At 47.1% G+C, this 12,432-nt stretch overlaps 1 protein-coding gene across 7 annotated transcripts in view; it reads left to right on the top strand.

The window, feature by feature from the left end:
* The window catches only part of TCAIM (T cell activation inhibitor, mitochondrial), a 722,456-nt gene that overhangs the window by 294,430 nt on the left and 415,594 nt on the right, over positions 1-12,432 (top strand). For all 7 annotated transcript variants that reach the window (XM_069648822.1, XM_069648827.1, XM_069648823.1 and 4 more), the window contains one exon: positions 1,543-1,640. In XM_069648822.1, the coding sequence (XP_069504923.1) occupies positions 1,543-1,640 (98 nt within the window). The remainder of the gene's footprint in view (positions 1-1,542; positions 1,641-12,432) is intronic.

Raw genomic sequence — 12,432 nt, 5'->3', positions numbered from 1 at the left:
CAGGAAGGTATTGTTGGGCAGACACCATCTGAGATGGTACAAAGACTGGGGGTCTCACTGCTTAGCCCTCTCAGAGGAGGAGGAGGCATCACCCTCAATTCTCCCAAGTCAGGCCAGGAAAGGCATACTGGGTGCTGCTGTCAATAGGTGGGAGGGGAGGTAAATGGGAACGGTGGTTGGGGCAGCTGAAGGAAGGTGACTGGACGGTGCAAGGTGAATGAGGATCAGATGTAACAGAAAGGGGGGAAGCAGATGGGATGGGAAGATAGGTAGATTGATGTTGCAACACTGTTTTCCTTGCTTGTCTTTTGCTATGTACTGTTTTATATAGAGGGGTGCAAGTGTATTTTTGCAGATCTGGGGAGACATTTTTTGCTTGATCAGGGATCTGGGAAATATGGCTCAACACCAGCACTCTGTGTCGGGTACTCCTAGACCCACACCCAATGGAATGTGGGCCCCCCTGATCATAACCGTGGCCCACCCAGATGAAAATTCCTGGAGCCGGGCCTGAAGCGGAGCAGGAAGGAGGCAGCCCGGCACTCTTCCAAAGCGGCAGGATCTTTCATCCACTCACCACGCCATGCCTGACACTGCAGAGATCTTCAGGGACCGCAGCATCAAGACCCCCCCCCACCTCCCCTCCCCGCAGACCGAGCACATCCATGACCCACCTTTGTGCGACGGATGGAGTGCCGGAACGATCCGCAGCCCCCCACGCGCGCGGGACGTATATGCTCCCACGGCGCAGCCAGACGAGGGTCCGGGGGAGGAGAGCAGAGAGCGCTACCTCGATCAGCGAGGATGAGCCACAGCGCTGCAAGCAGGAAAATCCACCGAAGGCCTGCCACTTTCCCGCAGGCCCCACAGGCACACACGTTTATTCAGCTGTTATCTGGGGCGCAAGGTTCCGGTTTTCGTTGTAACGTACACCCAGGCTCCGCAGGCAACGAAACCAGCAGTGTTTCACGCCTCTGGGAGATGAGGATTATTTGCAGGATTTATGGGCTCGAACCAGAGCGCTTTCAGGCTACAGCATTGCCATTGTCGCACAACAGCGCCCCCAAAATCTTGTATTTCAATCCTTGAGCAGAACGTCAAATTAATCATTTTGTAACCTGCTTTGAAAGTTTTCTAGCCAAATGTATGATGTACAAGGCTGACATTGACTGAAACATATGTTGCTACCAACCATATATGCTATTGCAAACAGATTTACGGTTGTGTCTTCAATGGTGTGCCATATTGCATTTATTTCACTCTTTTGTATTGTGCTCAATACAAGTGTGCTGTATTGTGCAATTGCCAGTTTAATAGGAAGAAGTTGCTTTTTCATGGCAAAACCATCTTGTTTGCTATTTGAAACCCATCTTTGGAAATTACAGTTTATTGGAAACCATGTTGTATTATTCACTTAAAGAGCTCCAGGAGATTTAATATATAATTGTATTTGTAAAATGACAAGTATATTTAGGCTTGTAAATTAAAGCAACACAGTTCTTTCCATACCCATTGGTCTTTCTGTCCTCCCACTTTCCATAGGTGGCAGAGAAGCTGGGGGATTGCTCATCGTTGTAGTCAGCTGCACAGTTTAAGCCGGTTATCACAGCAAAGTCCTGAAACCCTGCTGAATGTTAAAGGTATGTAGCCTGCTAACATTTTCATTTATGCTCACAGTTCCTTGTCCCATTGTATTCATGCTAGAAGCAGCTGTGTATGTTAAGGGGAACAAATCCTCTTGACCTGATCATAACCGTGTCTCTTATTCTCTGTGATGCACATAGGCCACTAATATGGAATTTCTTGATTTAATACTCCCCTGTCCCATCCCCTTTTCTTTGTACTATATGGATGTCATTTCTGTGTCATTTTTTAAGGGAATGTGGCCAGAGCCCTCTAATCAGAGACTCCATTGAAAAGGGTTTACAGTCCTGGGGCCCATGTGCCGACAAGTACACACACAAAAGCACACTTGTGTGCCCTGCATGAACTGCTCATCTTCCTCTAAGGGACAGGAGCTTTATTTACCATCCCCATATTTTGACTTTTAGATTTTTGAAATATTTTTCTCGGGTTTTGCATCATGGCTCTCAAACGCAGTTTTCTGATGCTGTCTACATGACCTTTAATTGGAGTGCTTGAGGCCGGTCCGCTGCCTGCCATTCTGTGTCCTCTTCTCCTTCTCTTGCAGAGCTCTGACGTCTCTGCTCATCAGATGAGAAGACTTACTCCAGCATTCTCCACCACCTCCTCTCCCTAATTCTGACATGAGGAAATAAGGTAAGGAAATTCCTTTTTCACGGGAACCCAGACCTCGTGATCAGATTCCAATACATAGCGTCCGCCGTAACGCCATACTTATGGTGTCAGTACCATTGGGGCGGGACTGGTATATTTGCATAGCAGAAAATGTCCTTGAATTTGGGTGCAGAACCTGTTGCACGTTCAGGACATGGTTTCGGTGCACGTTGACATCACCAACTGGCAGCATCCCCCAGTCAATTTTTCCATTCAGAGAGGGCTGGTCTCACAGCAGTGATCCCTGGCGTTAATTTGTCCTACTTTTATTTTTCATTTAGTTATCCGGGCACCCACCGTTCCTTGCCCCGATTTTATGTTTGCAGGTTGTTCATGCTCTGTTTGGTGTCTCGTCCACCGATGAGTCCCGTGCAATTCCCAAGCACAAGATGCCCAATTGTGCTGCATTTCTGTTCCTGAAGCGCAGCGCTGTACCAGGACCTTCTCTGGTGGATTGGTAAGGAGAATCTGGTGGTGGACATGCCCTTTTAGATCCTCCTCATGTGGTAGTCATAGCAATGAACGTGTTCCTTATGGCATATGGTCCTCGGCATGGATCTCCCACTTTGAGGTCCTATACAGGGGCGATAAAATCTCAGGGGACGAGACAAAGACAACATTACCACCCCGGAATCTCACATATTGTAAAGATGACATCGTGGCCATAATAATGAGGGCAAATAATTCCAGAGCTCCTGGCCCGGATGGCCTAACGAACTATACAATAAAACAACATCCGGAGATTTGAGCCGACATTTGCATAGCATTATTCGAAAGAATAAATACCTAAGGCAATTCTCCCAAGTCATGGAAAACGGCAATCATTGTACCGATTTTTAAAAAGGGGGATAGGTCTAATCCGAAAGATTATCGACCGGTGGCGGCGTTAGATGTATTGGGCAAAATTGACACCACCACCCTACAGCAAAAGTTGGTTCATTGGGCCGGGATCACGGGTCACATTGATGCCAGACAGGCTGGCTTTGTGAAACAAGTTGGTTGTTCTCTAAACCTACTTTTACTGAATCTGGTAAAAATGGAGGCCATAAAAACGAATACTACAACATACCTGGCATTCATTGATTTTTCTAGTGCATTTGACACCGTTGACCGTGACCTCTTGTGGGCGAAATTGTGGCGGTGGGGTTGCCCGGAAGATCTGGTAGCCGCGATCCAGGAGCTCCACTCAGAAATATCAATCAAGATTCGCCTGGACCAAGCTGGAAGGTTGTCATCAGAAGTTGCAACGGGTAAGGGTGTGTAAAGCAAGGTTGCCCGCTTGCTGCAGCTATTTTCAGCTTGTTCATATCAGACATTGGCATCTCGATAGACGCAGTCAGATCGTTTCCGCCGAAAATAAATAGATCACACATAAGTTGGCTACTATATGTGGACAATCTTGTTGTGATGGACTGAACGCCTATCGGCTTACAAAGAAAGCTTGAGGCCATCCAGAGATATGTAAGTGAGAATTGCTTGTCGTTTAATCCATGTAAAAGCGAAATCTTAATATTTAAGAACTTGAAGGGAGGATCCTCAAAAACGGCAAAAACCTTTAAATGGACTCTGGGCACAGTACCACTGAGGATATCGCAAAGGGTGAAATAATTGGGAATGACTCTAAGCTCATAAATTAATGACGGTCCTTGGATAGCATACACTATGAGGAAATGTGTCCAACTATCCAGCCAAGCTCTAATTATGAAAAAAAAAATTGGAAAGTTTTCTCTAGAGCCGTTAAGGCAGTTTTATCAACAAAAGGTTACTCCAGTATTAATTTACAGAGCAGAAAATGCTTTGGGATGTACTAATGATTTATGGTCCTCTTTGGAGAATCAATTTTGGACAAAGGGGCTGGGCCTGCCGAGAGGTACTAAGACAGCATGTATTAGATACAAACTCTCACTTATTTCACTTCAGGCCAGAATCACTTGGAACTTGCTGTTGTTGTTTCGAAAGACCCGGGCTCAAGAACACATTCTCCAATTCGAAATTCTCCATAGTGCAACGGCTTAAGGCCAGAGCTTAGTTGCCATGTGGATGCAAAGATGTGAAAGCTTATTATTGGAATTTGACATTAAGATGAGCATGCTACATGAAAACCCGAATGCTGTAAAAATAAAAATCTGGCGTATAGATTGGGAGAGAACTTGTGCACAAAGAGCTGCAGCGAAACTGTTGATAGATGTACCAGCTGAAGCTTGTGCATTTAACACAGCTCAATGATATATCAGCCTATTCCCAGATCCCTATGCACGTAGGCGATTTATGTTATTTCGCATTAACTTATTTAAAACAAAGGAGAGACTACAAATGTGGAAAGGCAATGCCAACATGAATCCTATGTGTAGATTATGCAAGGAAGAGAAGGAATCATTAAAGCATCTGGTTCTACTTTGCTCCAACTTTCGTAATGAAAGAACCTTACATCTAAGCTCGTGGAGTGCTAATCATCCGTCCCTGTGTGCGGACGATTGGTGGAACCATATGTTTAATGGAACTGACTTGAAACTGTTAATTCCTTTTGACACAATTCTTAAAAGCAATTCAAGGGCACCTAAGTCTGGTTGCTGTCGTCTAGGACTAAAGTATCTGCGAAAAGGAGAGTTGGGGTAAACCGGAGGTGGAAGGGAGGAGGAGGAATTGTGGAACATGTGGATCGATGTAAAATGATGGATGTCACATGCTTGTTGATGTGTCGAGAAATATTTTAAAGGTTTGTATAAACCGTATAAAATTTAAAAAAAAACAAAAAAAAATATGGTCCTACTCTAGAAGACTGCTCGATTCATGGACTATATTCTTGTGCAGATAGATTGTATCAGTGCGCTCAGACTGGAAGACCTTTCTGTTGACTTGAAAGCATTTCTAATTTAAATTGCGGGAAAGATTGTGTTGATCCAAAAGGACAACACAACCTGCATGTATAACATCAACTAAGAGAGGTGCATGAAAATCCTGCACGGTGCAGCCTGACAGTGAAAACCTGGGAATGGGCTCTCAGTCATCACATCCTCCTCAGGGCTGCCCAACTTCCAGGAATAGAACATTTCACATATTCGCCTCAGCAACCAATACAAAGGAACTTTGTGTCTCAAGGTGGCTGGGATTTTGGCTTTTGTCAGGGTGCTCTCATCATTCCCTGGTCAGATTAGACAATCTGTCGTCCTACCAATTTCCTTACCTCGCAAACCTCTTCCATGATTTTCATAGCACCACATTGGCAAACCAGAACTTGGTTTTTGGACACAGTGTAACTGGCATCAGGAGGGATCATCTTTTCCCCAATATTTCTGGAGAGTCTGACTCTGCAAGAGGTCTGCTTCACCCCTACCCCGAGTTAAGGTCATACAGTTAGCAAGAACACCTTCAATGTGGTATCAATGCAAAAGAAATTGGCAACGATTTTGGCATTGGTCAATTGGGAAAGGGTTTAATCCTCTGAAGTGCATCTTGGGTCAGGTGCTGTCATTCACATTTCATTAAGAGCAGACATTAGAGCGGAAAAATCACTCCCTATTTTTCGCAGGAAACTGAAAACCTCAGTCCTTGCAAAAGAAGTAGGAAACTCTCAGGAATCCATGTAAATATACTGCGTTGCTAATGTACATATGTCTACTGTAAATTCTGTATTGTATGTAATTACTGTATCCTATGTAACTAAGATTTTGTCTGTAACAAGCGCCACGATGCCCACGGGCTGACGTGCGCCCTACAAATCTGAATAAAATAAATAAAAATTAAGCAGACTCTGTCGTACTGGTAGATTCCTTTCACACTTGCCAAACAGCAAAGGATTGTATAAGTGTCACGCTCTTCTGGTCTCCACAGAGGCGTAACTCGTGTCCGAAGGATGATGTCTGCACTTGTGTTGCGCTGCTAAAATGAGGGTGCTAAACCGCGTCTTCCCTTCATTCTCACCTCAGGAAACGTTTGCCTACAAGTCGAAACAAGATATTAGCCAACTGAATGAAGCTGGTTTTGGTTACTCCTCCTTCCGATTTCCCTCTCTTCCTCTGGCTCACCTTGGTTTTTTATAGGTGAGCTCTCCGTCCTGCGCACTCTGGATGATGGGTTAACTCTCCTGACAATGATGAACAGGATTCCTGCCGGTGAGTATAGCGCTGTGCGAGGCGTGCTAATTGTTCATTTTAATTAGCTTTCCTTTGCTGTGTGCGACTAACCTGCTGTGTCCTTTTTGTTCGGCAGGTGCGGCGCAATTCCAGTAAGAAGATGGAAGAACCGCTCGACGTTTATGTTGTCGAAGTTTGTCCAGCACTGCACGGACATGTATCACGTGCTCTTGCTCTCAACGGGAGTTCACCAGAATGTCGTCGGTGTATACTACGACACACACATCAATCAATTCTCGCAAAACATTGTTCATGAAATACTGGAACGCTGCTGGGGCGTTGCAAAGGCCAAAAGGCATCACCTGGTACTCAAATAGCCCGTATTTGGTGCGGAAAGCGGTCTTCCATTCGTCCCCTTTCTTGATCCGTACCAGATGGTATGCTCTGCGGAGGTCTAACTTGGTGTAAATCCGGGCATCTTTAACTTGATCCAATAGGTCAGGAATCAGAGGCAACGGGTAACGGTTTTTAACAGTGACCTGATTCAATGCGCGGTAGTGGATGCAAGTCCTAAGGTCCCCTTCCTTTTTAGGCACGAAGAATAAGGGTGAAGCAGCCGGGGACTTGGGCAGGCGAATAAAACCGTTAGCCAGGTACTGGTCTAAATATTTTCTCAAATGCAGGTTCTCGGGTTCTGTGAGAACATAGATTCGACCGCACGGAATCTGTGCTCCTGGTACTAGGTCGATCTGGCAGTCATGCGACCTATGAGGGGGCAGTGTGTTGGCTTGATCCTTTTGGAATACATCCAGATATTCTTGATATACCAGAGGTAGAGGGTTGGTTGGTCTCATGGCGTTGTCGCTCCAGTGACCAAAGGCCCTTTAGTTGGGTAACAGGTTTGAGCACAGTCGACGGAGAAGGTCAGCCTCTTGGCACGCCAGTCTATGCAAGGATTGTGTGATTCTAACCATGGCATTCCCGGAGTTATTTGAAATTGTGGAGCCTTGATTATATCAAACACGATGGTTTCCCGATGTCAGTCTTGGCACAAAAGTGTCATCTCTGTCGTAGAGTGTGTTACCGGACCTGAAGCGATTTCAGTTCCGTCGACTGTGGTGACGACGTCTGTTGTTGCCTTTTCGCAAAGGGAAAGGTTCATCCTTGAAGCCAACTCTTGATCCATATAATTTCCAATGGCTCCGCTGTCGATGTATGCTCTGACTGCATGCATTCGAGACGGTTGTTGGTGAGTTATAAGGACCATAGGCAAAACTAGGTGCGAGGTCTGGGAGTCCTTCTTTTCGCTCGGCAAGCGGACCTCTACGCTTGCCGGGCGGAGAAGTTTCACGGCTCGGACTCTGTTTCAACCTTGCCAGCGACTCCTACTGCCTTTTTGGGTGGTTTCACTGGGCAATCTCGGAGGAAATGGCTGGCTGACCCGCAAAACAAACACAGCTGTTGTTGTCTTCTCCTATCCCTTTCAGCCTTGGATAACGGCCCTCGCACTCTTCCAATTTGCATAGGTTCTGACACGTTGGTGGTTTTGGAGGCGTCTTCCTTGGGGCATACAAATACCCTAGAATCAATTCTAGCACAATCTGCCTTACGGTTCTGCAGTCTGTGATCAAGCTGGACCACCAAGTCTATGTATTCAGCACAGTCTCTGGGCGGGTTAACCACTTGAGCTAAAACATCCTTTAACTCCGCTCTCAAACTGCGGTAAAAAAGCATTGTTCTCTTGTCATCCGGCCATTCAGTTTCCACAATCAATCTATTGAAGGTCGCAATGTATGTTAGCAGATCCTGGTTGCCTTGACGCAAAGACAAAAGCTCGTTGTCCAATGCCTGACCTTGGCAACGCCGGGCAAACAGCTTCTCCATATCCAATTGGAATCTTTGGAAGTCTCGCAAGATGGGATCATCCCGACTGACCAGCGGTACCGACTAGTCAGCAGCACTGCCACTAAGATATTAAAGTACAAAAGCCACCTTGGACTGGTCGTTTGGAAAAGCTCCTGGCCTGCATAGGAAATGCAGACGCCACTGATTCATAAACACTGCATACCTTTTTGGATCCCCAGCGAATCGTTCAGGGGGTGCCAAGGGTTCAGCTCCTGGGAGGACCACCTGAACTGGATTGCTTGATGCAGTGGGTACCGTTGACCCCACCCCCGGTAGCAGCGTTTGCAGTTCTCTTCATAAGGCATTGGTTTCCTGTCTAGCTGAATGTACCTCAGCCCTGAGTTCCCCCAAAAGCTGGGCTAGCTGATCAGTTTCCGAGGTTTCCATGACGCCCAGGTAGAGAATTTGTGTAGGGCTTCGCATTCTGTCACGCTCACCTGGTCTCCACGGGGGCGTAACTCATGTCCGAAGGATGATGTCTGCACTGGTGTTGCGCTGCTTAAATGAGGGTGCTAACCCGCGTCTTCCCTTCGTTCTCACCTCAGGAAACGTTCGCCTGCAAGTCGAAACAAGATATTAGCCAACTGAATGAAGCTGGTTTTGGTTTCACCTCCTTCCGATTTCCCTCTCTTCCTCTGGCTCACCTTGTTTTTTTTATAGGTGAGCTCTCCGTCCTGCACACTCTGGCAGGGGCGCGGATATACAGTCTTTCCCAGATCAAGTTACTTCACTGATCCGATGGAGGTTGCTGAATTGGAAGAACCGGAATAAGCAGGTAAGTCTCTATCCCAATAACTCCTTGGAATAGCTGCCTTAAGTCTTTCTCGCTCAAAAGTAACTAATGTTTGTTATTGTCTTTCAGGCGTGGAGTTGAGCGGTTTTCGGATGATGGGTTGACTCTCCTGACAATGGTGAGCAGGATTCCTGCCGGTGAGTATAGCGCTGTGCGAGGCGCTCTAATTGTTCATTTCAATTAGCTTTCCTTTGCTGTGTGAGACTAACCTGCTGTGTCTTTTTTTGTTCGGCAGGTGCGGCGCAAAGATGGAAGAACCGCTCGACAGAGTTACTTGACGGTGTCGAGGTGCAGCGCAACTCTGGATGATGGACAGCTCGATGGAGTTCGTGGAGAAGGCCGACCCCAGGTGAGTAGCTACCCGAGAGGGTACCTTCGGTTCTGCTCTTCTGCAGATGCGGCGGTCCGTGGATAAGCTGATAGCGAGGCCAAGAAGTTGACTGCAGGTAAGGCCTTCAGCGCTTTAATAACTCCTGTTCTCTTTTCACAGGTGCCGATGGAAAGAAGACTCTGGACGGGCGTGGCTGAAGGGAAGCAAGGGCTGAACTGACACAGTGAGCGTTACGCTGCATGAGTGCAGAATAACGCGAAGCGTGTTCAGTTTGCGGGGTGCAGTTTAAATAGCCTTCCAAGTAGTTCCAGGCAAAAAGTCCCCTTAACCGTAGCCTGCCTCTTAAGGTAAGGTAGTCCCAAGCCACACCCTGCACTGAATGGCTCAGTCTCCCATAGCCGAGTATATAGACCATGTAGTTTTCACCTACAGTGAGCTTGGCGCCAGCGGCGCCAGGGCGGAGTCCAGGTGAGCCTAGCTGGGGCCTGATAAGCCCCCAAGGATGCTGGAGTCAGGGATGGGCTCACCAGTTTCAGGGGTTTTGTAGCTTGCACCATGACAATAAGAAGAATTCCCCTGATCTTTCCTTTTCAACCTCTGGTCAAGTAGTTCAGCGTTGCTTTGAAGGTCTGTTAAGCCTTTTTCCACAAGTGAAAACCCAACAACCTGTGTGAGACCTGAATCTGGTTCCGTCGTCCATTGCAAATAATCACTTCAAACCTATGGCCTCAGAAGACATTAAGCTAGTAACATGGAAGGCTTTGTTCCTGGTTACAGTTTCATCAGCGAGACACCTAAGCAGGATTCAGGCACTTTCAGCATAAGAGCCATATGCTGTATTTCACAAGAACAGTGGTGATGCACACTCATCAAAGACCCTTACCGACGGCTGTCATGTCTTTTCACATCAACCAAGTGGTTTCAGTCCTGGTTTTCTTTCCGAACACTCAGTCTGATGCAGAGAGAAGTCCTACAAATCAGTGTTTTGCAAGCATCACTGCATGGACACGAGTTCTAGAACAGGTACTAGGTTTGACCAGGCTGTCCTTCAGAACCTCTCCACTTAGTTGATTCCTTCCTCCAGGGTAGAATAGTGCTTTGTATTCTTCAAGAAGTATTGAGGAAAGGGGACGGATTGTAAGAGTAAGGAAGTGACTCATATGGGCCACTCTAAAAGCCTAGTGCTTAGTCCTCTTTTCTTTCATACGCCCAACCTCCATCCATCTATCATGAGTAGTTAGCCTATCTAACGCAGAGGAAAAAAGGGGTCGATGGGCAGTGTCAGAGTCTGCTGGAACCAAACCCCTCACACAGGCTCTGCCCCCAAATTCAAATTTGGAGTACCTTATTTGGTTGTACAAATATGGGGTGTCTGTCCCATATGGACAGGCCTAGTACAAGTATTTGGGATAAGAGGACTAGGAGTACAGTAGTCACTGCAGCAAGTAACGTTTTCTATTTATTAGATATACAACAATGCAATCCCAGATACATTGTCCTAAAACCCAACATGACACAATAGGATACATGAATATAAAATAAAAAAGATAGGTTACTTTAAACATGTTGTGGTGGATCAGAGATAGGACACGGACAACTGAATGTATTTGAGGAAACACTTGAGTAAAAGAAAATCCCTCACCTAGCCCCATCGCTATGGGAGAGGTACCCTATCTAATAAAGCAAGAACAAAAAGGTGCTTGTCGTGATGTCATGCACAAACTGATTCTGTCCTCCATCTAAACCGTAAGCTATCTGTCTGACCATACCTCACCTACTGCTACCAATTTGAATTTAGCTGTGTCCTTGTGGTTGTACTGTGTGCTTTTCTCCTGAAATTGTTTGCCCCAGTGACTGCATTGTGCTGCTCTGCCCCGCTGTTTCTTTTATCTCTGATCCTCCCCCCTGCTTCCCCACCCCCCTCTCTCTCTCTACTTCACCCATGACACTCTCTGTTTCTCCTATCTTCTCTAACTGTTTCTCCAACGACTATCATTCCCTTCTCAATAAGTCTGTCAGGAAGAAGTTCAAAAAGGATATCTTGGTCTCTAAACCTGGTCTCCCTATCGCTGACGCCTACACCAGCACTTCCTCCAGACAGACTCTCACTGACATCCTCTTTGCCGTTCCCTTGACAGATCTATGGACTCTGTTCTCTCTCCTTTCTCTTCTTCTTTCATTAATTGTGGCACCCGCTGGGAGGCCCTCCTGGCCCCCTTCCACTCTAACGTCATCATTAATGTTTTCCTGAATGGCACCGTCTTGGTCCAAGGCTTGCAGGCCAACCTTCTCCTCTTTGATAGACCGTTCCTATGCCTCATCAATTTCCTTTCTTCTCCTGCTGTCCCTTCTCTCGCTTCTTTGGCTTCCTTGCCTCCCCCCTCTGCATCCTCCCTGGCTTCATTGTCCTCTCCTTCTTCCTCTTCTGCCCCCCCCTTGGGTTTCTTCGACACATCTGCAGGGCGTACCTCTGATCTGTACCCCTCCCCGGAAGTCCTTCAAGGATGGCAACCTTCTCCCCATTGCCACTCTCAACTCTCGCTCAGCCGTCAAACACTCCTCTGACATCTGCCGCCTCCTGGAAGAACTTGACCTCGATGTCCTCGGCCTCTGTCATTCCTATGCAAGCCTACTGCTCTTTAGAATGCCTTGTCTGCAGGGTCTCTCTCTCTCTCTCCTGGCCACTCTCTTACTGTGGCTACTATCTATCGGCCACCTGGTCAGATCACCACTTCCTCTCTGAGTGGGCGGACCTCTCCTCCTCCCTCCTGGCCTCAACCACTCAACTCCTTCTTAGGGACCTCAATATCCATCTGGATGCTCCCTGTTCCTACTCTGGACTGTTACGCGACCTCTGCGATTCTCTCTCTTTCTATTCTCCCCTCTGGCCCGACTCGCTCTGCAGGGACACGCTGGATGCTCTGATCACCACTGACCTCCCCCTCTCCATCTCTCCGACCACTCCTCTCTCTTGGAGTGAATCCTCCCTCCTTCCCTCCCATCTCTCCCTCTCTACCCCTCAGGCCAAGCCA

This window comes from Ambystoma mexicanum, chromosome 2q (assembly GCF_040938575.1).
Source record: "Ambystoma mexicanum isolate Mex_15411 chromosome 2q, UKY_AmexF1_1, whole genome shotgun sequence".
In the NCBI taxonomy this organism is placed as follows: domain Eukaryota; kingdom Metazoa; phylum Chordata; class Amphibia; order Caudata; family Ambystomatidae; genus Ambystoma; species Ambystoma mexicanum.
Note: the sequence above shows the minus strand (reverse complement) of the source record. Positions and strands in the feature narration are given on the sequence as shown.